At 41.1% G+C, this 23,627-nt stretch overlaps 4 protein-coding genes across 4 annotated transcripts; 1 reads left to right on the top strand and 3 right to left on the bottom strand.

The window, feature by feature from the left end:
- Positions 1–3,556: 3,556 nt before the first annotated feature.
- Positions 3,557–5,251, bottom strand: LOC133346910 (enhancer of split m3 protein-like). The gene is made up of 3 exons (XM_061558738.1): positions 5,128–5,251; positions 4,899–4,994; positions 3,557–4,482 (listed from the first exon to the last, which is right to left on the bottom strand). The coding sequence occupies exons 1-3, from the start codon at positions 5,176–5,178 to the stop codon at positions 4,210–4,212; spliced, it is 420 nt and encodes a 139-aa protein (XP_061414722.1). The 5' UTR covers positions 5,179–5,251; the 3' UTR covers positions 3,557–4,209.
- Positions 5,252–9,638: 4,387 nt separating this feature from the next.
- LOC133346911 (protein hairy-like) lies at positions 9,639–11,436 on the bottom strand. The gene is made up of 3 exons (XM_061558739.1): positions 11,220–11,436; positions 10,958–11,053; positions 9,639–10,669 (listed from the first exon to the last, which is right to left on the bottom strand). Exons 1-3 carry the CDS (start codon positions 11,268–11,270, stop codon positions 10,412–10,414), a joined length of 405 nt encoding a protein of 134 aa, XP_061414723.1. The 5' UTR covers positions 11,271–11,436; the 3' UTR covers positions 9,639–10,411.
- A 5,245-nt stretch (positions 11,437–16,681) lies between these two features.
- Positions 16,682–18,202, bottom strand: LOC133346912 (enhancer of split m3 protein-like). The gene is made up of 3 exons (XM_061558740.1): positions 18,061–18,202; positions 17,845–17,940; positions 16,682–17,723 (listed from the first exon to the last, which is right to left on the bottom strand). The coding sequence occupies exons 1-3, from the start codon at positions 18,109–18,111 to the stop codon at positions 17,466–17,468; spliced, it is 405 nt and encodes a 134-aa protein (XP_061414724.1). The 5' UTR covers positions 18,112–18,202; the 3' UTR covers positions 16,682–17,465.
- Positions 18,203–20,558: 2,356 nt separating this feature from the next.
- LOC133346913 (protein hairy-like) lies at positions 20,559–21,923 on the top strand. The gene is made up of 3 exons (XM_061558741.1): positions 20,559–20,789; positions 20,909–21,004; positions 21,139–21,923. Exons 1-3 carry the CDS (start codon positions 20,739–20,741, stop codon positions 21,394–21,396), a joined length of 405 nt encoding a protein of 134 aa, XP_061414725.1. The 5' UTR covers positions 20,559–20,738; the 3' UTR covers positions 21,397–21,923.
- The last annotated feature ends 1,704 nt before the right edge of the window (positions 21,924–23,627 follow it).

The following is a 23,627-nucleotide window of genomic DNA, read 5'->3' on the forward strand; positions in this document are numbered from 1 at the left end:
TTTCGTGACTGCAGGGATTCATCTTCTTGGTTCTTTCGGTAAAGTCATGTAGAAGGGAGATAATAAAATAATAATAATAAAACATAATAAAATAATACAACTCTCAGTGAAATTCTCAGTGAGAATTGTATTATTTTATAATGTTTTATTTTTATTATCTCCCTTCTACGTGACTTTACCGAAAGAACCAAGAAGATATATATGTACCTTCACATAATTTACAAACCTTGCTGTGCAGTTAACACTTTGCCACAATTTATATTAGTTGTCTGTTTTAAAATTCCCCGTGCAGGTGCTTTGATTGTAAACTTCCAAAAAGGTGTTGACTGAGTGTGCTTAACCCCAAACTCCCTCTTATAATCACGTGCATATTCTGGAGGGAAGCTGGCTGGAGACACATAGATGTGCTAAATTTGACACCTTTGCTAATGAAAGCAGTTCTAGTAAAACATACACATTCATTCGACATCTGTGTTTTTGGCGCCTGTGTTGGGATTTCATTCCAGGTGGCCCCCCCTGGGTTTTTTTTTTACCGACACACTTTTAAGGTGTGATTGCAAATGGGGCTTGCTGTCTTTTGTCCCCTGGGACCATCTGCCAGCCGCGTGGCAGCGTGTGCTCGCAGGCGTGTCCTGGCGCCCCCGGGTTCATGTGAACAGCCCTCCCACGGCACACGCCGCTTTCAGAGTGCTGGGAATTCCACGCCCACCACTTGGACAATCTTACATCCCCCGCTGAGCAACGTAAAGCCCGTGTCGCCTTTGTTATTTCAAACGACCATTCATCCCATGCCAACGCGGAATTTCAGTAATTTATATGTTCATATATTTTTTTGCTAAATCCTGACATGCATGGTATGCCATTGGTGAAACAATAGTATCGTAATTGCAGTGTGGTTAACTTGCTATGCGTAACTTTAGATATCCTTGGAATTACGTTGAAAGGCAGAAAAAGGAACGCGTGGATTAGAGCGCATACGCAAGTTAAAAGACGTAATTATAACTGTTAAGAAACATAAGTGGGCTTGGGCAGACGCGTCATTAAAAGGAATGATGACCAAACATAATTGAGTTACAAGAGTAGGGATGGAACGGGTCTGAGAAGAGATGCACGGGGAGACAGAGTGATGACGTCAGCTCGTGTGCATGTGACCCGTGGATTGCTGTATCCCAGAATCGTAAGAGATGAAGATGGCTTATGGAGACCTTCATCCAGCAAAGGATCGATAATGGCTGATGGTAATTGACTTTAAAAGACGTTACAATTGATCAAGTTGGTCTTGATAATTTGATGAAGGCTAGAAATCCAAAATTATGAAATGGATGTCACCATTTTAAATAATAAGATAGCTTACATTGCAATGGACAGTGCAATGGAGAGGGGGCAAAAAAAATAAAAGAGAACAAGTTATCTGAAACTATGAAAAGAACGATGGAGAAGCGTAGTATAAAACAAATGGAATATGAACAACTCTGTCAAAACAATAGTAAAATAAAGAAATACATTAGAGAACACAACATAATTGAATGTCATAACACTCAATGGGCATAATCAAATTGTAAATGTTGTGGCTTCAACACACCGGTGGGCTAAAGCAGTGAACTATTTGTCTTTGTCAACGTGACACATTTTTACTGATTGGCCGTGTCGGGTGGTGGAGGGTTACGACACATTTATAAATAACGCGATCTAAACCCAAAAACGTTGATTATGAATAACATTGGTCGCGAAAGCCTACGTGTTAAACTCAATGGGCACATAAATGCAGCAAAAAGTACACGTGTTTGGTAAATTTCAGATAAAAGCCCTTTAAGGGAGATGGAACCATATTACAGTATTTCCTGAATGAAAGAAAATTGAGGGACATGACCTTTAAAACACAAGAAAGTATGTATATCTATGACATTTATTTAAGGTAGATTTTTATCAAAATAATGACAATTAGACCAGAGCGAGAGTCGAGTGCGGTGCTTTTGGAAATATTTTACTTGATAATGAAATGCAACATACCAATGTTCCTAAACAAGAGAGTGCTCAATCAGTATTACCTGCCATGACATATGACATAGAACATTTTAGACTCTGACAAAGAATATGGAACAAAATCTGGAAAAGTACACAAAGATGCATGAAAGAGATGCATCCTGGGAATTACACAGATACAGAAAAAAAACACATTGGTGAAATAACAAATGCAAATATCAGGCATCTTGGTGAATGTTAAGAATGTAAGTGGGCTTGAGCAATACACAATGGATGAGACTGGTGAGTGAAATGACAACCAAAGAAGGTACACGCCCAAGAGGTCGAAAACCATGGAGATGGAACAATGAGATCATCTCATACACAGGAGTCAAATAGACTGATATTGCAGGACTGTGAGAGATGGAGACCACAATCTTGAAAATTAGTGAGACATATTTGGGGATGGGTTCACTTACTCTTTTATCAGAACTTCTCAAGTATAAATATAATCGCGTTTTAATTTAAATTTGTGTCATACATGCAAATTACACATCTCAAAATGCTGCAGAATTTGTAACTAGCACAGTTTTTCGCACAGAGGCGTGGGAAACCACACACAAGCGCAAAGACAGTCAGTACTGGCGCGAACAACTGCCCAAGATTTGTGGTCCTATGTTGGAATGTTTGGCTAACTCTATTAATGCTCATTTATACATGTGGGAGGAATCAAAGAGCACTCGGAGAAAATATGTAATATATGTCTTTATACATGACATGGTTGAATATATTTTGTCAACCAACACTTTTAAATGTCATGTTCATTTTATATGCTGTTCAATGTGGTTAAGTGAAATGTTTTGTCTTTCCAAATACAACTGACTAACAAGCTAAAATAGTTCTATTATGTAAAACAATAATCCCTTTTCAACTCACATTGACTACTGTGCCAGTTTTTTGTTGTTGCTTTGTTTATTTTTTATTAACTTCTCTTTATTCCAGACAAAACTCAATGGTGCGGTATTGTGAGCTGAGAATGCAGTTGGGTGCAGGTTCCCGATTGGTTCAATGGGGAGTGCTCTCTGAAAGCTGTAACACCGGTCCTGAGCTCCCCCATTCACCAACCGCACTGACCGGTGTAGTGAAGAATGGTCGAGCAATTCCCATGACCAACAGATATACGTTTAGAAAATCTAATTATTTTATAACTGGTTGAAGGGACGATAATGGTCATGCTGCATCCTACATTATCAATTGTTTATGTGGGATTAAACTTGGTTATCAATCAAATACAATTGTGAATTGTAGTGATTAAAACATGACAGAATACGTTTTCCAGCCATTTTATAAATTTAACAATCCCTCAGCTCTTTAGTGATTGCCACTTTTGTATTAGACTACTCCAGGCAGTTACACTTTAAGACAAAAAATGAAAAATTACAAAACATCACCACAGATGTGACGAAATTAAACTGTGTTTTGCATAACAATTATACTAGGAGGTAATCGCGTTGTATTATGCATAACCATGAGAACAAGTCATTTGTAAATCAAATTTTAATGCAAAATATACACAGGTAATACTGCACAGTTTTCAATGCTACATTCACGAAACGCAGACAAATGACCTGGGGAACAGCATTCTCCGCGTTCATCACGGCGCTCATGCAGGGAGCACCTGACAGGCGCAGAGTGAAATGCCACAAACAGCCGTTACAATTGCATTTCCACGGGAAAAAAATAATCAATTCTCTGAAATAAATGGGTCACTTGCAGGATAATGAAATTGCCCTCCCATCAATTATGCATAATACAACCATACCAAGCATTAAAACTTTATCGTGTTAAAACAGTGCAATTTTTGGAGAAACACATTTGAACATGAAGGATTTTATGTGGTGTACTGTATTACATTATGTAAAATCCGGACACTTTCTATTCATAGAAGAAAAGTGTCAATTTTTTACATCAGACAATTTTGCCCAGTTTTAAGTGACCAGTTAATCACTCTAAAATATTATTGCAGAGTACTTTGCATTTGTTAATATAACATGAAACAACGATCAAACACAAAAAGCGGAAATTATTAATCACCATTATTAATGGAAACAAAATAATCTTCACAGAAGTTTACAATTTTCATAACGGTCACAAAAATGTCCAACATTAGTCCTTCGCTTTACAGTACAGCAATTCTTGTTCCAGCAGCAGATGTGAAAGAAAGTCGGATTGGAAAAAAAAAAATCTTCACCAAGGTCGCCACAGTTTCTGATGCTTCCTTGCAGCAAACCTCAACTGATCTCTGAATTCTGCTTCTGCGCCGCTGTCCCAGCCCGAGCCGTGGGGCCCCGGCGAGAAGGACTGCCGCTCTCTTGTGGACGCCACGTGGCCTCCAGCGCAGGCCCCCTTGACGTGGGCAGCGGAGTGCAGGGCGCCTGGCGTCTGCTGCTGCACCTTGCAGAGGTAGTTGATCGTCAGCTCCAGGATGTCTGCCTTCTCCAGTTTGGACGTTGATGCATGCTGCAAAAAACACATTAAAATGTTTTTAACATTTTGAAACGTATATTTTTCTCAGAGATAATATGGCATCCATCTGACTTTTCAGAGCACAAGATTAAAACTAAATGCATTTTAGGAGTAAAATCGCAATACAGTATATAAGTGTTCATATTACATTGACATGCTATGCCAAAAATGAGTTTTTAACTTTCAATTAAGGATTCAGCTGCCATGTTTATAGTGGATGTTATATAAACTAATTGCTCATTTAATGTTTTGCTGCATGCTGAAAATAGAAACAAACAAAAAACAGGTGGCGATAATTGTTTTGAGCTGTGTTATCCTGTGCATAGGCTAGTCCATGCCAGACGAATACGTGTATGGCATTTTCACCACTGACTTAGTACTGTGCAAAATTTTAATCCATGGCTGCTCACCTCATGCTGGCTGCTGTCCAGAACGATGCTTTTCAGGTGCTCCAGGAGGTTATTGATCCTGTCCCGTCTCTGCTTTTCCACGAGAGGTTTTCTGACCTGAAGAAAGAGAAGGAGAGGTTGAAGATACATTAAAATATTTGATATATATACCTCGTTGGAACACAAGCAGTTTATAAGAAATCACACAAGATGCGAAAAGTAAAATAAGTAGGTGTAGAGCAGGACTTACTTTGCGAGACTGCTGGCAAAAAAAGGTCTCCACAGCTGCCGTTGGCGCCATTAAGCTCTATTGCAGTCTTTCTGCCTTGATTCTATATTCTGCCTTGTACCTTTTTGAATGAGAGGAAGCAATGTACCCTGAGCCAGTCCTGAGCTGCTTTTATACTAAAGGCTGTGAGATGCTATCTTGCAGGTCTTTTGTGCGTCAGATTTTCCCACCACCAAGCCACCAATCAGGCCAGTGGGAACGCTTGGGCTTGGCCATGGCTATCATTGTGTTCTCTCGGTGGAACATCTGCCGATGCTGGCTACAGCGGTTGCGCGCATGTGGCCAGAGTGGGCCCCCACAAAAGCCTCTTAATTGCCAAATCCTTCTGCGCCATGTGGCCGGCCCGTGGGAAAGTAGCTCCCTGCAACTTGTAGGGAAATCATTCACCTTGCTTAATTGTTTTCGAGTGGTTTATGTGGGATTTTTTTGATAAAAACTGCTTTTAAAATGACAACTCATAATAGATTTTTTTGAAATGAAAAAATGCCATAAAGGTTTCACCAGCTCATCGTTGAAAATATCTAATTTGTAAATCCTTCCCGAACATGGCCAGTTGTCGGACTGTAAATGTAGACGCCCCGGTATGAAACCCGTTCACCCTGCAGCCCACGTTCACTGCCTTTTCCCCTTCTGAAAGTGCCGGTATGCACATTTGGGGTTTTGAGAATTAGCAACATGACACATTGTCGTATACAGCCACATATCGACCATTGAACATGACTCTCAATAACACAGTATAATTGGTGATTGAGAGACAGAATGAGGAATACATGGATTAGACAACAAATGCATGTTAGAAACATCCTTATTGACTTTTAGAAAAAGTGAGCTCGGCAGAGCACATTGTGAGCAATGATGACAGCCCGTGGTGAAGACTCGTGATAGAATGGCAGCCAAAGCAGATTACACACCTCAGTGAGTATCCACCATGGAGGTAGAGTGATGAAATCAATTTGTGTGCAGGTGCTAGATGGATTGCTACATTACAGAACTGTGAGAGATGGTTACAGCTTGGGGAGGATTTTATCTCGCAACGGATTGATCATGCCCATTATGATGCCATATCACGGATAACTGCCAGGTACAACACTCGTATTCTGGTGGAACAAGCGGACTCTGCTCAGATACCACCCCGGATTCCTTGGAATGGCTTACACAATTAGAATACAATCGTGGCATGTTGTTGTTCTTTTTCTTCAAACGCCATCGGAAAAAATATGGAGACAATGCCAGGTACATTCATCACTGTGTTGTGTGTATGTTCTGCAGCCGTCTGGAACGCTCTTCAATTCGATATTAGGAAGCCACTGGGGCTATGCACTTTTAAATCTAGATTGAACATGCATTTATTTAGAACGGCTTTTTATGTTTAGTTGTCCTTCCCCTGCACCTCTGATTAGCACGGTTGGCTACGTACGGTGCAAAAGAAGTTCAACATACATCCAAGCAGGTGACAATGTCAGGTACATGGCGGGTTTAACGGCACCTTTATATATTTACGCGATCTGTTATGGATTCCGCACCGTGTTGTGTGGATGTTGTAACATGGGACTCCGAATGAAAGTTTTCCCAGCACGCTTGCTTGGAATGTAGCAGAATTCAACATTTGCATGCCTTTGTGTCTCCCTTGGCCATCTGCTGGCCTTGCGGCTCTAGGTTCTCACGGCTGCGGTGCGGTGATTGCAGCAGGGAGGAGGAAATAAAAACATTCACGCCTCTGGGAACACCACGCCCACCCTCGGGTCGCAGGCAACCTCGTTCTCTTGCAGAGCCGCATAATACCCCCCGTGTCATTGTTATTGTCGAATGGCCCGCTTACGCAATGCCCAGACAGTCACACTTGTTTATTACTTCGTAGCTTGGTGAATGGTGAAAACGTGTTGCTTTTGTTTTTAAATCACAAACTGAGATTTTTTTTCTCTTTAATTTGTATGCATGACCTCATATGTTTGCAAGAAGTTAGAATCAACCGTTTACATTTTCCTGAGCTTGTGTATGTGTTGATTTGACAAATTCGAAAGAAATTGGCAGAAAAACATCTTGTCTGAGTCAAATGGAAGTTGCAGCCTCTCAGCAGAAGGGGATTTCTGCCTTTCGGATGCTCGCTGACGTTCTGAGTGTCACTGGGTGTTCTTACCTAATGGAATTGCTAAACAGGACCCCTGCCTTTCAGATTTCATCACGGAACAGGAGGAAAGGCTAGGTTGAATCCAGTTGGATGGGGAAGCACAGTTTGCGAAGCAATGCCGTAAGCAAGCAATTTGATGGATGCACCTTTATCGCTTGTAGTTTGTTTAAACACTTCCCGTCCAACCCAGCACAAATGTGGTGCTTCTACTGCTTCTACTAAAATTGCATTGGGTGTTAATGTAATATTGTATAGTGACTTAAAGAGCTATTCTAGCTTGAGGGGGGGTATAATTGTCTCTTTAATTACGATGTGCAAATATACCATAACCTTTACAGCACGGTAATTATACTTCATTGTGTGCTATTGTGTGCAGGACGATGTATCACATTCATTTATGTGGGTTTTTAAATTGATTTAACACTATGGTATTTTGATATTGTGTAGAGTACGATAATGTGATTTGTATACCCGTTGGCGCTTATTTCATGACTATCATGAATTCATCCACACGTTGCATGCGTCTGATTAACACGTCCAAAGCTGCCTATCGCTCGTTTTCCAATTAGTCTCGATGCAAAATTACCGCACCTTTTTATGCGAAACAAATTATCTTCATTCACGGCAATCCTAATGCATTTATTGAGAAACATAACTAATATATGAAGAAAGGCACTCATTTTAAGTGGAATGGTGGTACAGTGGCGCGGTGTTTTATTAACTTCCCCATGAACTCGGCGACCTGAATTCGATTCCCGGCCACAGTTGTCAGTGGCTAAGAGTGATATATGAACTGCACCTGGCCTCACCCTTCACTAACTCGCACTGACCAGCGTGGTGAAGCCTGATTAAACAACCCCCACGACCAACATAGTGTGGCAGAAGATTTTTTTCAGCAGTGGTTTGATAATGGGCTGTACATTTGTCGTTATTTTAACAATGCAGGATACATATATTGTATTGCATTCTATATATTGCATACAAACCATGTTTTTTTTAATTATTAATAAACATCGCCTCTGGGAGAACGGTGGTGGCATAATGGATTGTGCGCTGTGCTACGAACCTAGTTGCTTGAGTTGTATTAGTGGTGAGTGATATCTGAATCAACCGACACATTCCAGGATTTTATAATGTTGTATTTTTATTATTTTATTATTTCCCTTCTACGTGACTTTACCGAAAGAACCAAGAAGATGAATCCCTGCAGTCACGAAAGCTTTAAATCGAAACATTCCAGGATGTTTAAGTTTGGTAAAATAATTTCTGTGACCAACACGACATGGGGAGCAGGCTTCATCCAGCAGCGGATCGACAAAGGGGCTGGAAATGGTTGAAATGTATGTCAGCCTCACTTATTAGAGCAAAACAGTTATTTGGAAACCCAATGAATATCATTCTAGTCTGCAAGCAGCTTTCACTAAGTTTATCAGTTAAGACGTGAATTTATTCAGGACCAAGATGAGTGCTCTTTAGAAGTGTCTACTCATTATAATGACAATCGTGACCTTTTTCAGTGGCGATGCACCTCTTTCAAAAAGGTCATCACCATAAATGGGTGGCTGTAATAAACTGATTATGCAAAGGAAGATATTTTTCATTCTGTCATGTTATCAGATTCTCATTGGTCCCATTGAATGTGTGGCTGTCTGAAGACTATAAAATCAGGCAACCGTTTTGTATTATAATTTTTTACATTCTGCCGATGAGCCTCAGAGTCAAAACTGGCCCGGAATTTAATCTACTTATGCAAAATGCTGCTGGAAATGATTGATCTGTAAATCCAATTAGCTGCTGGTCTAAAATGTTCACGTAGTGGATATATGCCTGTTTATGAATTAATTAGTCATTTGGCCTTCATAGTTTAACTGGGAGATATTTTTAGGCCTATGTGTATTTTTGTGCATTTGCAAATAGTGGGGAAAACTGCTCATGCCAGTCATCTCAGACCTTGTGCCAGCGAGCCTTAGACACTTTACATGGCCTGAAAGCACACCTGGCCTGGCACAGGCGCCATGGTGATGTCACTGAGTGGTGAATGCCAGCTGTTTTTGTTATAGCAATAGCTACACCAAAAAGGCATCCTGTTCGTCCCCTATGAATCATAACATTCTCTGCTTTTTCATCTACTCCTGTTGCTATGGCAACTGGTGGAACCAGAGCTACGGAGAAGTGGGGGTATATGTGGTTTATGTGCGATCATATGGTGTTTTTTTACCATACTTTGTCACATTAGGTCAATGCCCGTGAGTGTGTGTTTGTCTTCAACTTTTAAATGTTACTTTCCATTGTACCAGATAATACTATACGAATTTAGGCGTAAAACAATGCTTTTTTTTCTTCATTGAAGTATTTATTGGAACATAAAAATGGTTTTCCAACATCCACAGAATATTGTGTGTAACACAAAACCAAGATGAATGAGTTTGCAGAAATTCCACTTTGTACAACATTCATCGCTTGCACTCACAGAGTGCACACGTGCATCCATTCACAGGTGCTGTACATTGTACAACACACTCGCAATGTATATGACATTTCCATTGGAAATAACAGATATGAAATACTCATAGCTACAAAATTCTCATAAAAAATTTTACTTTGCAATTTCTTTGTTTACGTAAAAAGAAATTAGTAATAGCAGAACTCACTACCTTTGAATTGTTTGAACTTCTGGGTGTGAAACGTGATATGTTTATCAGCGGATTAATAATTAAATTATTAGTGTGACGTGTTCTACTTATAAAGTTAGGTAAACACGTCAGCGTAAGGCACAATAACTGTCAATTCGAGCAAATGAAACAACTCAAAAGCCACAACAGATGGCTACACAATTCTTCATAGAAGGAACGATGTTTAGTTACTCAAATCATTGTATCAATGAAACACCTATAAAATATAACATGTACATGTTTAGATCCACAGGACCGAACAAATGAAATCAAATGTGATTTTTAACAATAACAGCTTGCAAAATGTTTGCATTAAAACAACGTAAATACTGCCAAAGCATCTGGCTACGAGAGTTCTTCGCGGAAGAAAGAGTGTGAGTTTGAACACCTCGCATCAGCGAGCCGCGCTCAACATTGAAGATGTCGCAAAGTTCCCAATTGCCAATCACCACGGCCTCCACAGCTGCTCGCTCTTCCTCTTGGTGAATGTGAAGTCTTCTGCGCCGCTGTCCCAGGCCGAGCCGTGGGGCCCCGGCGAGAAGGACTGCCGCTCTCTTGTGGACTCCGCGTGGCCTCCAGCGCAGGCCCCCTTGACGTGGGCAGCGGGGTGGAGGGCGCCTGGCGTCTGCTGCTGCACCTTGCAGAGGTATTTGATCGTCAGCTCCAGGATGTCTGCCTTCTCCAGTTTGGACGTTGACGCATGCTGCAAAAATGGAATAATAACAAATGTCCGTTAAAATTTTGTTACATATTTTTCTTCTCAGAAATTAAGCTCAACATTTTCAGTGATAAACACTTTTAAAGTAGAATTACTAAAATTACTATTGCCATAATATACAAAATGACTTTTAAATTTCACTCGAGTTTTCAGTTGCCATGTTTATAATAGATGCAATTATATGTAATTGCAGCGTTTATATTATGTATATAAATCGGTTCCTCTTCTTGTGATCTTGTTTTTAAGCAGCACGCAAGTTTAAATGATGCTCACCTCATGCTGGCTGCTGTCCAGGATGATGCTCTTGAGATGTTCCAGGAGATTATTGATCCTGTCCCGTCTTTGCTTTTCCACAAGAGGTTTTCTCACCTGAGTGAAAATAAAAAATAACATAACATTTAATTACGTCATTTCAGAATACAATTAATAAATCAATTTCCGGCTCAAAGTATGCAAGTAACAATATATTCGCTTGTTAAATAAAATATTTTTTGTAAATAAAACATTTAGTCTTTCACGACGAAATAATACTCACTTTGCGGGACAGTTGGTAAGACGAGCTCTCCAAAGTTGCGGTGGGTGCCATTTTTAGTTCTGACCGCCTCTTCTCTCACTCTTGTGCCTGCTTGTTGCCTTCACCCTGGATGCCAGGAAGCGATCTGCTCTCAGTGAGAACTCACGCTGCCTTTATACTCGAGGCAGCAATACGGCCTCCACAGCCCCTTTTGTGCGTCAGATTTTCCCACCACCGATCCACCAATCAGGCTGGTGGGAACGGCGCGGGCTCGGCGGAGCTCTCATTGTTTCGCCCAGAGGAACATCTGCCGGTGCTGGCCGCAGTAGTCACACGTGTGTGCCCACAGAGCGCCGCCATAAAAGACCCGGGAGCTTTAACTCCTCCCGTGCTGTGTGGGAAACTCATGGGAAAGCCACTCCCCCCCCACCACCAAGCCTCGAGGACAATTACTGGATTAGGCTCACCTCTGTGACCAGGCAGTGCGTTCATGCGAGGACACTTAGCACATGGAGAAAAGAATGCGGTCAGTTCATACGTCACCGCTGTTTACAGAGCCCGCACTTCAAAATTACATATTTCTGCAACCCCCCCCCCCCACTCCGCTCCCAAGTTTACTTCATAATGTTCACAATTTAAAGTTTGTGTTGTCTTATGTTGATCAACTAAGAACTGACTAAGATCTTGTTTTATGGTCTCAGTATGTTCCCTCTACACAGATGACATTAAGCTACTCTGTTACAAATTTGCACGTTTCTGATTTTTTCTGGATTATTTAATGTAGAGTTCATATTGTTCACCTAAGATCCTGTTTTATGACGTAGTCCGATTACATGCTCCCTTTTCAGATTGTATAAGCTACTGTCCTGTGTGATTCTGTACAGCTTATAGAAACTATCTTGCCCAGACAGATAGTTAAAATGACACACTTGCTACACACTACCAATCTCAATTTTCTGTTTGAATCTAAGCAGCAAGAGCTGCTTGTATATCATCGTTATGCTAAAGGTTATGTGGCATAATTCATCCTCTGAATAAATGTAATGTTATGACTTGCAAGTATAGGTTACTTTACATGTGGATTTGTAAATCTTAAGCTTTTTTATTGACAAAAGATGTGTGTGAAATCCTACTTAAAGGGACACACATTACGGCATCTGCAAATTACTTGTATGCAGTGTAATGAAGCTGCACAACCGTATAAATACATCACGGAGTAAGTACGGTGTCATACTACGTCATTGAATGCATTGTGTGGCATTGTTAATTTAAAAACGGGGGTAATATTACAAAGTGCACAGTCTTGGTAAAGATAAAATTTCAGGGGCATTCACAAACTCAATGGGTGCGTGTTGGGTTTTTATTTTTACCTGCGGGTGGCTCCTTGGGTTTCCCAGCACATTGCTCGGGATGTGATTAAGTGCTGGAGTTGCTCTCCTTTTTTTTTGTCTCTCTGGACCATCTGCCAGCCGCGTGGCAGCGTGTGCTCACGGATGTGGCCGGGGGCCTGAGGTTCATGAGAAAATCCCTCCCACGGCACACGTCGCTTTCACGAGCCTGGGAACGCCACGCCTATTGCTCACAGCTAGCCCCGCACACCCACTGAGCCATATAATAGCTTTGTCCTCTTTATTGTGTCGGGTGACCTGACAATGCTACAGGTTTCTTCAAAGCCAAAGCGACTCATGCCCACACTTGTTTATCGTCTTTAGTAAAACTTTATTTAAAATTTTGTACGGCGATTTTTGAAGCAAAACATTTTCCCAATTATTTTTCTTTCAATTTTTGCTATCAGCGTCGTGCCATGAGACTAAGGCATTTGCATTCAAAAGTCTGCAGCTACTAGTGCATCACCCTGTGTCAGAGAATGGCCCCAGAAGATGATGTCACAAAACGCCTCCTGAGGTCACTTCAATAGGCCTCTTTATACACACAAGGGACACAACCTTTTATGTGCCCTGCAAAGCGTGCTTGTGGAATGTCAATCCAACCGAAATAATTCTCAGTCTTAACATTTTTGCGAAAACCAACATTTTATTTGATGGGGGTTTTTTTCCGTGTGTGTGTGTGGAGTTTATTGGTGACTGGCAAGAGACCATGAACTCGGTAGACTTGTGAAGCCGGTTTAATGACGCGTGTCTGTCCCCCAGTCGAACCCAGGCGCTCAGGCGTGTCGACTCATGGCTGTGAGCCACCTGGCCACCTGCCCTTCATAAAAGCGTTATTTTGTGTTTGTACTTCAAAAAGATGATTGTTAACTTCAATTGCGATTTTGACATTTGTGAAATCCTATTTAGTGGACAATCAATGCAATGTAATTGTTTCTATTAAGCGTCTTCTTTAAATAAAAGGCAAAAGATGAAACCTTAACAGATTGCTGGGGCAAGTGCTGTTAGCGAGCACCTATGAATGCCAGCACGGCACACAAGTGGGTGGGTGGCCAGCAACACCCCCATACCGCCTTTGTCTCCCCAGTGGAGATATTTACACACCGCACTAGGTACCCATTTGGGGCTGAATCGTCCTCGGGGAGACCCAAGGACTGGTTCAGATAATCGTCACTGGTGTTGACCGTGAGCAGGAATCGAACTCGGGTGGTCAGGTTCATAGCGCAGTGCACTAACCGCTACAATACCGCTCTCCACGAAATAAAAACTAGTTTTTATGAATGATAGCTGGCCAGTTGGCTCAGGGGTCAGAGCAATGAGATGGCACGGCTGAGAGCCTCGGTTCAACTGGGGCACAGACACCCGTGATTAAACCGGGTTCTTAAGGCTTGCGAGTGCATGGTCTCATCCCAGTCATCAATAACTCCATAAAATAACACCCCAATCACGTAAAATGTTGCTTTTATTTATAGAAGACAAGTATTAGAAACCATTTTATTGGATTGTTTGTTCACAAAATAGCATTTGACTGGGATTTCAATAATTCTAACATTTCTAAATGAGCTGCTTTGCTTACATTACCTCCAATCACAATCCGAATGCCCCATTATGGAGGTGACTTGTGAAAATTTGGAAGTGTTGCCAAATTAATGCATGACTGGCTTTTAAAAAGTACGTTTTAAAAATCTCCTTAAGTGCTATGAATATAATGAAATAAAGTGCATTTTTACAGCTATTATGCAGTGCGAATGAGCTCGCATACTCAATGATGCAGTGTGAAATGAAATCTTTATTTGAGAATGCACTGTAAAATTTGCGTGTATAAACGAAGGTTAATTGGATGAAACATCTTAATATACAGAAGACTGCAGATGTTGGGCACTGGTTGACAGCACTTGACTGTCTTACAGCTTGTCTGTGCTTCCTGAACGATTGTCATATACCATCCGCCCGAATAGCGCTGTATAAAACTAAAAACTTAAATAAATGTAGTGTGCAGTATTTAATTTGTACATATACAATTTGTACATGTAGAAATTACATGTAGAGTTTTCATTGAAATTTTTGTAAATGTACAGTCGTTTAATCAATCCACTGCTGCGGTTGAGGGCCTCCCCGCGCCGTGCAGGCAATGAAGAAGACAATCATTAGAAGCCATACCTCAGCGTGCCTGGCGAGTGTTTGTTTGTGAGGTTGCGGTGGACTGTCTAGACACGGGTACAGAAATGTAGTACAACTGATCTTTCTGCCCTGCACTCTGTTGCCCACCACGTAGCCCCACAACCCGATGACAACAACCTTTTTGTGCATAAGTCACCCATCCGGGTGCCATGTAGAATCAACCCCGCGTAGTTTCTGAAATCTCACGAGACTGGGTGTATTCTGGGCGATTTCGTCAAAAAGGCTTAGTAGCATCTTCTTGGTTCTTTCGGTAAAGTCACGTAGAAGGAAAGTAATAAAATAATAAAAATATTTTTATTATTTTATTTTAAAATAATATTTTTATTATTTCATTACTTTCCTTCTACGTGACTTTACCGAAAGAACCAAGAAGATGAATCCCTGCAGTCACGAAAGCTTTAAATCGAAATTTAGGCTTAGTAGCATTTACTGCATATTAAATACAGCGATACACTTATAACCTTTAATTACACATGTCCGTACTAATTGTAGTGCATCAAAGTTATAACTGTATGGCTCTTTTTAATACGCATTAAGTGTTTAATGTAACCTTTCCACGATGGCTTTTTTTCCATAAAATTACAGAGAAATTGTACAGCAAGTGACCTTGGACATTTTTCTCGCGTTGCCATTGTGGCGAAGTTGCTTGTGAATTCATCTTCTTGGTTCTTTCGGTAAGTCACGTAGAATGGAAATAATAAAATAATAAAAATAAAACATTATAAAATAATTCTCACGACGTTTCGGCCACAACGCAAGCAGCCGTCCTCAGGTGAAGCCCAAACGTCGTGAGAATTATTTTATTATGATTTATTTTTATTATTTCATTATTTCCATTCTACGTGACTTTACCGAAATAACCAAGAAGATGAATCCCTGCAGTCACGAAAGCTTTGAATCGAAATTTGCTTGTGAATTGTTTGCACATTCTTTAGGAAGCCTCTTAAGAGTGGGAGGTCAATTATTTTGGGGGGGGTGTGGGAGGAAGCTGATTTGCGCTCTCTTTTCATGTCCATTATACTTTTAAAATGCAATGCGTGGGAGTACCAAATCCATTACCGTCGATGCATATTCATACAATGTTACGTTTCTGCTTTAATCTCCCAAAGGAGTATTCAGGTATGTGAAAGCATGACCGTTTGTAGCACCAACAGATAATTATCATCGGCCCTATGCAGCTCTTGTGTATACACATTAGTTTTGTGTGTCCCTTGGCATCACCTTTTCAATTAGTGGCGGTATATTGCCAGGAATGATTAATATTTTGGATGCAGCTCTCGTGTATAAACATTAGTTGTGTGTGTCTGTAGGCATCACCTTTTGAATTAGTGGCGGTATATTGCCAGGATTGATGAATATTTTGCCAGGGAACGGTGACGTAGTGGTTAGCACAATGTGCAATTAAATCAGCGAGCCGAATTAAATTTCCAGCCAAAACCAATGAATCACTGGCGGGTGATTTCAGAACTGGTCACCAACCGGTACCGACCAGCTTGGCTAAGTACGAGTTCAAGAAAACTCGCACGACCGGCACGGCTTGGGGAAGCACCTCTGATTAGCATGGTCGGCTACGTACGGTGCAAAATAAGTTCAACGTAAATTCACAACTTTCACAAATCTAAATGTATTTTGGATTAATGATTGTGTATATTTCAATGAGGCTTGCGAACTTCAAGGCTGCAAGCTGCTCATTAATGCGGATAAAAAAGCAATGGGGAAGGTTTCATGATTCACTTCCCACTTCTAGGCACCGATTTATCTGTGGTGGATAGTTTAATAGAAATAGCAAAGCAGCAAATGATGTTGACAAACGACGTCGTTAAAGTGTTTTTGGAAAACAGATAAATGTTTTGATGATGAGCTTAGTAGAGGGATATTGTATATAAATTGACAAAATCATTAATTTCATATCAAAATGTTTATTGATTACAATCGAGTCTGAGAACAACATTCATAAAGTACAAGGAATGCAAATAATACATGGGCAACGTACAAACGATGTATTTTCTTTGCATGCAATTGGCACTTTTGCAGCATAGACTCTGCTACCGATACAGCACATTATACCGAATACAGTCGATATAATTAAATTTCCACAGGAAACAACATTTCTCGCAATAGAGGGACATTAATATGATGACATTACAGTCTACTTAATAAATGTTACACGTCGTTAAAATGCAGGTCCTGTAATTTTAAGAGTAGTTGAACGTAGAACTCTACATCTATTATGGTACAATACAGTAAAAATGTGTAATACCAATATCAATGTTAACATATGGTTGACAAACACAATAACAGGGACAGTTTTTCTTAAGGCACGTAGAAGCCACATTATTTTGGAAATGTCAAATCTGTCACGTTTAAACATGACTAAGGCCACAACAGATGGCTACAAACAATTCTTCATGGAAGAAAGTGTATTCATTTTTTCCCCCACAAATTCATATTCATGGCTACAAAATACTCAAACGTATTTATCATCACTAAGATCAGTTGGGATCCATTGGACCAGATTCTGAAATTGTTTCAAAATATAAATTCAATATTTAATATTGGCCTTGCATGTCTTTTGTAACAAAGATAACCTTATTTACGTGTGCTCTTTTCGTTTTAAAGCAAACAAAAACGCCACACTAAGGATTAACGGGGAGGAAAGTGTTCCATCAGGGAGGAAGGCTTTTCTCAAATTCTGGAATCACCACGGCCTCCACAGCTGCTCGCTCTTCCTCTTGGTGAATGTGAAGTCTTCTGCGCCGCTGTCCCAGGCCGAGCCGTGGGGCCCCGGCGAGAAGGACTGCCGCTCTCTTGTGGACGCCGCGTGGCCTCCAGCGCAGGCCCCCTTGACGTGGGCAGCGGGGTGCAGGGCGCCTGGCGTCTGCTGCTGCACCTTGCAGAGGTATTTGATCGTCAGCTCCAGGATGTCTGCCTTCTCCAGTTTGGACGTTGACGCATGCTGCAAAAAAACAACACATTGTCGATCAATATAAATACATTACACTAATGATTGCATTTAATTAAGCAAGCATTAAATTGCGTAGCTTACAAGTGTAACTCTAAAATCCATAGCTGCTCACCTCATGCTGGCTGCTGTCCAGAACGATGCTCTTCAGGTGCTCCAGGAGGTTATTGATCCTGTCCCGTCTTTGCTTTTCCACGAGAGGTTTTCTGACCTGAAGAAAGAGACGGAGAATAACATTTAGTAAATATCAATGTACTTTCCATGATCACGTCTGTAATGTAAAACATTAGTATTCTGCAATTGTCTTTCTCAATATAGAAACAGTACTTACTTTGCGGGACAGTTGGTAAGATGAGATTTCCAAAGTTGCAGTGGGTGCCATTCTGAGTTCTGACTGCTGCTTCTTCTCTCACTCTTGTGCTTGCTTGTGGCCTTTAGCTTGGATGCCAGGAAGCGATCTGCTCTCAGTGAGAACTCACGCTGCCTTTATACTCGAGGCAGCAATACGGCCTCCACAGCCCCTTTTGTGCGTCAGATTTTCCCACCATCGAACCACCAATCAGGCTGGTGGGAACGGCGCGAGCTCAGCGGAGCTCTCATTGTTTTCCCCAGAGGAACATCTGCCGGTGCTGGCCGCAGCAGTGATGCGCGTGTGTGCCCGGAGAGCATCGCCACAAAGGACACGGAGCTCTAACTCCTCGTGTGCCCTGCGTGCAGCCCATGGGAAAGCCACTCCCCCAAGCAACTAGAACAATCAGATGATTAGACTCACCTTAGAGGAGGGCGTGCGTTTGGATATGAGGGGGGGGTCAGGCTCGTGTTGCTTTCATGGCTCGTATTGACACGACATCGCTCCACGTGCCCAGAAATGTATGACCTCACTTCACCCAATAACCCCCTCCACTACGTCCTAACTAGTTCATACTTCTCTGGATATTCACACGCATGTATTGCCATCATGTAATCATGTAATGATGGCAATACATGCGTTGATATTTAATAATATCGTACCAGTTTATACCAGCTTTGATTATGTCCCCCCCCCCCTTACCTATTAACAAAAATGCAAACACACCTAATGTCCTTAATTAATAATTGGGCTTTCATTTACAGTGTCATTATTGATGTAAAGCAAATATTCTATTTTATGTACTTACAACCATGCAATGGTCCTTCCCAATAATTATTAATTCTGATAATCATGTAATATAATATATATAAGTGTTAAAAATGTTGGGAAGTTAATCATGGGATATGATTTGTGAACACAAAAGTAAGGCTACCACCTTTGTTTCCCTAGGCCATCTGTCGGCCGCGTGGCAGCGTGTGCTCACGTACGGACATGCCCTGGGGGTCTGGGGTTCATGAGAACAGCCCTCCCACGGCACACGCCACATTCAAAGCCCTGGGAACGACACGCCCAACGCTCACAGCCAGTTTGGCACAGCCGCTTAGCCAAATAATGCCCTTGTCACTTTTATTATATCAAACAACCCCACTACGTAATGCCATGGGATGCTCGGAATTACTGACGGACAACATGCACACGGTTAGGTTAATGTTAAATTTGGAATGTTCGTTTTCAAAATCGATGTTTTATGTTTCCTAATGCAATACTTATTTTTTAAAATACAATTATGTTTACACATTGTTTGATTCTTCAGTAGAACACAGAATCTTCTTGGTTCTTTCGGTAAAGTCACGTAGAATGGAAATAATAAAATAATAAAAATAAAACATAATAAAATAATTCTCACGACGTTTCGGCCACAATGCAAGCAGCCGTCCTCAGGTGGAGAGCAGGTCTGTCGAGTAGACTCTGTCTACTTACCGAAAAAACCAAGAAGATGAATCCCTGCAGTCACGAAAGCTTTAAATCGAAAGAACACAGAATGTCGTGATGTAGATCGGCATCCTTTATTTTCACATTGAGGGAACAGCAGAACACAGAATGTCCTTTATTTTCAACCAGGTGAGAGCACATTGAGGGAACGGGTCTCTTCTTCAAGGGAGACCTGACTTCAAAAGGCAAGTGCCAGATTTAACAAAAACGATTGCACAGCACGTAAACTAAGTTTTTGCTGTGACGGTTTCACCTGAAGACGGAAGCTTGTGTTGCCTCCGAAACGTCGTGATTTTTATTGTTTTATTTTTATTAATTTTGATTTCATTTTTTACCTACGTGACTTTACCGAAAGAACTTAGAGTATGAATCCTTGCAGTCACGAAAGCTTCAAATCTAGAATTAAGTTTTAGCTATTATAAACACATCCGCTGAAGTTAATTTAAACTACATATAGTTTTCTGTGATCAAGGTGATTTCAGGAAGAAAAAAAAGGATGCATGCTGAAACGTACTCTTAAAATTACTTTATAAACATTAACAAAAAGCTAAATATATTTATTTTAAAACAAATACAATTCAAAGGTTAACTTTCCTTAACACAGTTCTGTACATGTTTTAGTAATCACAACACAAGTGTAATTTCTGCCATTTTTACGTTGTACAAATGGATTTTTTTGGCTGTAACCTTTGGGCACGCTTCCTATTGTTTGGGGTGACTCTCATGCAGATGACAGTGCTGTGCATCTCAGAGGGTTGCTTGCTTTCTCATTTGAAACCCACACTTGTTGCCAAAAGGTGATCCTAATTTACTAATTTCCCTACACGTTTCGGGGGCGTGGCTTTCCCATGGGCCGTACACATGGTGCAGAAGGATTTGACACTTGAGGGCTTTTGTGGACACCCACGTGTCACTGCTGTGGCCAGCATCGGCAGATGTTACGCCGGGAGGACAATGAGAGCTATGCGGAGCCTCTCGTTCCCACCAGCCTGATTGGTGGCTCAGTGGTGGGAAAATCTGACGCACAAAGGGCCTGCAGATGCAGCATTGGCGTCTCGGCTATATAAACTGCTCAAGTCTGGCACAGAAGCAGATCTCTTCCTGGCATCCAGGGTAAAGACCACAAGCAAGGACAAGAGTGAGAAAATCAGCAGTCGGAACTCGCAATGGCACCTACTGCAACTGTTGAGGCCTCCTCCTACCAACTGCCACGCAAAGTGAGTACAATAACGTGACCTCAAGCACCATACCATTTCCTGAAGTGTTATGAATTTATATTACAGAAAGAAGAATAACATGAGCAACCCGAAATTAACAGCTTATCTTCTTTCCTCAGGTCAGAAAACCTCTTGTGGAAAAGCAGAGACGGGACAGGATCAATAACCTCCTGGAACATCTGAAGAGCATCATCCTGGACAGCAGCCAGCATGAGGTGAGCAGCCATGGATATCATTGGTGCACCTACATGTTTGTTATATTAGATTTTAATTATATTTAACAAGCTATTAAATAATATTTTATTGTACATCTGAATAACATTGGTTTTCAATTGTATTTATTTTTCAGCATGCGTCAACGTCCAAACTGGAGAAGGCAGACATCCTGGAGCTGACGATCAAATACCTCTGCAAGGTGCAGCAGCAGACGCCAGGCGCCCTGCACCCCGCTGCCCACGTCAAGGGGGCCTGCGCTGGAGGCCACGTGGCGTCCACAAGAGAGCGGCAGTCCTTCTCGCCGGGGCCCCACGGCTCGGCCTGGGACAGCGGCGCAGAAGACTTCACATTCACCAAGAGGAAGAGCGAGCAGCTGTGGAGACCTTGGTGATGATAATTCAGAAACCAGTGACTTTTCCGTGAAATATGGTGCAAAGAAGCAGTTTTATGTAAGCAAGTTGTCAAATGAAAATGTCAACTTCTGTGAAGTGTGTTGGTAATAATTTGTGCGGTGTTACAAATGTATTCAATGTAAGATTTTAAAAATCGCCTTCTATAATTTAGTTGTATGGATTTTGCATGGATTATATTAATCTCTTGCTGCGAGTTGAGCAGTGTCGGTAACTGCAAGTACTTGGTATTATTTTAATTTGGATAATTTTCTTTCAAATAAAAAAATCGCTATCTTCAGAGAAGACTATTGTAGCTACAAGTTGTAGAATTATACCACATCTTTGAACACATTAAAGTGTAGTGATTCATTTTTTTAAATGAAGTTTTCAGTTGGGTATTAAATATCCGTGTTTATAGCAATAATGTGCCTAAATTAGGGATGTTTTGCACTCTTTATGGTGATGAATGCATAAAAGGGCTCTTTTGAAACATCGCTGTTCGTGAATGTCAATAAAAGCCAATGTCTCAAAAGCCAATAAATGTCCGCGCTGAATTGTTGAAACTCAATATTGTATGAACAGTATAGTATGATATTGATATAATTTTCTGATTTTAAGAATTGCCAGAAGATAAGACGCACCCAAAACTTGTCAACTAATTTTTATTGACACCTACACACGAACCGAATTGTATAACGCACCGCCAACTTCTGCCTTTATAAAATACGGGGTAAAAAAAGGTGCGTCTTATAATCAGTGGATTACGGAAATCACTAATGTTGTTGTTGGTGGGTGATTCGTTTTTGAGAATTTCATTCTACAAGTAAGGTTTTTAAATTAGTTTTAAATACTCAATATATGTGCTTGTGTGTAAGTAAATGGTCATTCACTTATGTTATGTAAATACACCAAATTTAATTGGGCCGGCAGCATAACGATCGTGGGGGTAGGGGTTGCCTTGGCCCTGGCTGGTGGCCAAAGCTACGATTTGGGGCTTCCTTGACAGCCACCATGAGATATGTTTTCAACAACAGTGTAAAATAACAAGCACTTGTTTCAAATGCAGTTTACATTTATTGTCATAAAAATGCTTAAATTTAAGGTCCACGTTTTATTTTCAAATTAATTAGAGCAGGAACGTTTGGCACCTGCAAATTGCGCAAATCAAATTATTGGGGCCCCCTTAACTGATAATATAGTGACTACGCCACTGAGTTTGGCTACACAGTACGTATATGTCCTCACTCTTGGTTTTATGACAGATTTTTGTTTCAATCCTGGCTTTGGATGAGAAATATGCCTGCAATCCCTCGAGTGAAACACTAGATGGCATCCGACTTTAGTGGCTTCCATTTCGAGTGTTAGTCCATGGACCCTGCATAGAATTCGGCAGAGGTGGGACAAAGTCATTGTTATGCAAGTCCAAGTCGAGTCTGAAGTCATCAAATTCATGACTCGAGTCTGACTCGAGTCCAAGTCACATGACTCGAGTCCACACCTCAGAGGTGGGACAAAGTCATTGTTATGCAAGTCCAAGTCGAGTCTGAAGTCATCAAATTCATGACTCGAGTCTGACTCGAGTCCAAGTCACATGACTCGAGTCCACACCTCAGGAATTCGGTACCACAGGGCACACACATGAACCGCAATGCCTTGTTGATCTCGTCAAGGAGCATTAACCATCACGTGAACTCCGGTCATCCTCACAGCCGCTTTTGGCTCGCCATCGAACAGATGCACTTCTGGAACGCTCTTCCTTCCGATATTAGGAAGCCACTGGAGCTATACACTTTTAAATCATCTCGATTGAAAACTCATTTCTTTAGAACTGCTTTTTGTGTTTAGTTTGTTGACCTTCTCCAGCACCTCCAATGATCACGGTTGGCTCCGTATGGTGCGAAATAAGTTCAACATATGGCGTTTTCAGGTGCTGACAAATATTTATGGATTCCAGTTTGTATATCTGGATGATAAAAGCGGATTACAGTACAGTATGTGATTACATCATTATAAAATAAGGTTCTTGCATAATTAACTTATATTGGTCATTTAAATGTTGGTACAACTCACATTTTACCTCCTCAGGTAACAAGGTAGTACATACGACTTGCATGTTTCCCAGTCTGGAACGCTGTATAAACTTTGACACGATAACTCATCGTGAGATTTACAACGACCACTACTCCCTCTCCAACCCCGAGGAATTCCATAAATTGTCACAATTCTTGTC

This window comes from Lethenteron reissneri, chromosome 25, assembly GCF_015708825.2.
Source record: "Lethenteron reissneri isolate LAM-NWPU_2019-01 chromosome 25, ASM1570882v1, whole genome shotgun sequence".
Taxonomy (NCBI): Eukaryota; Metazoa; Chordata; class Hyperoartia; order Petromyzontiformes; family Petromyzontidae; genus Lethenteron; species Lethenteron reissneri.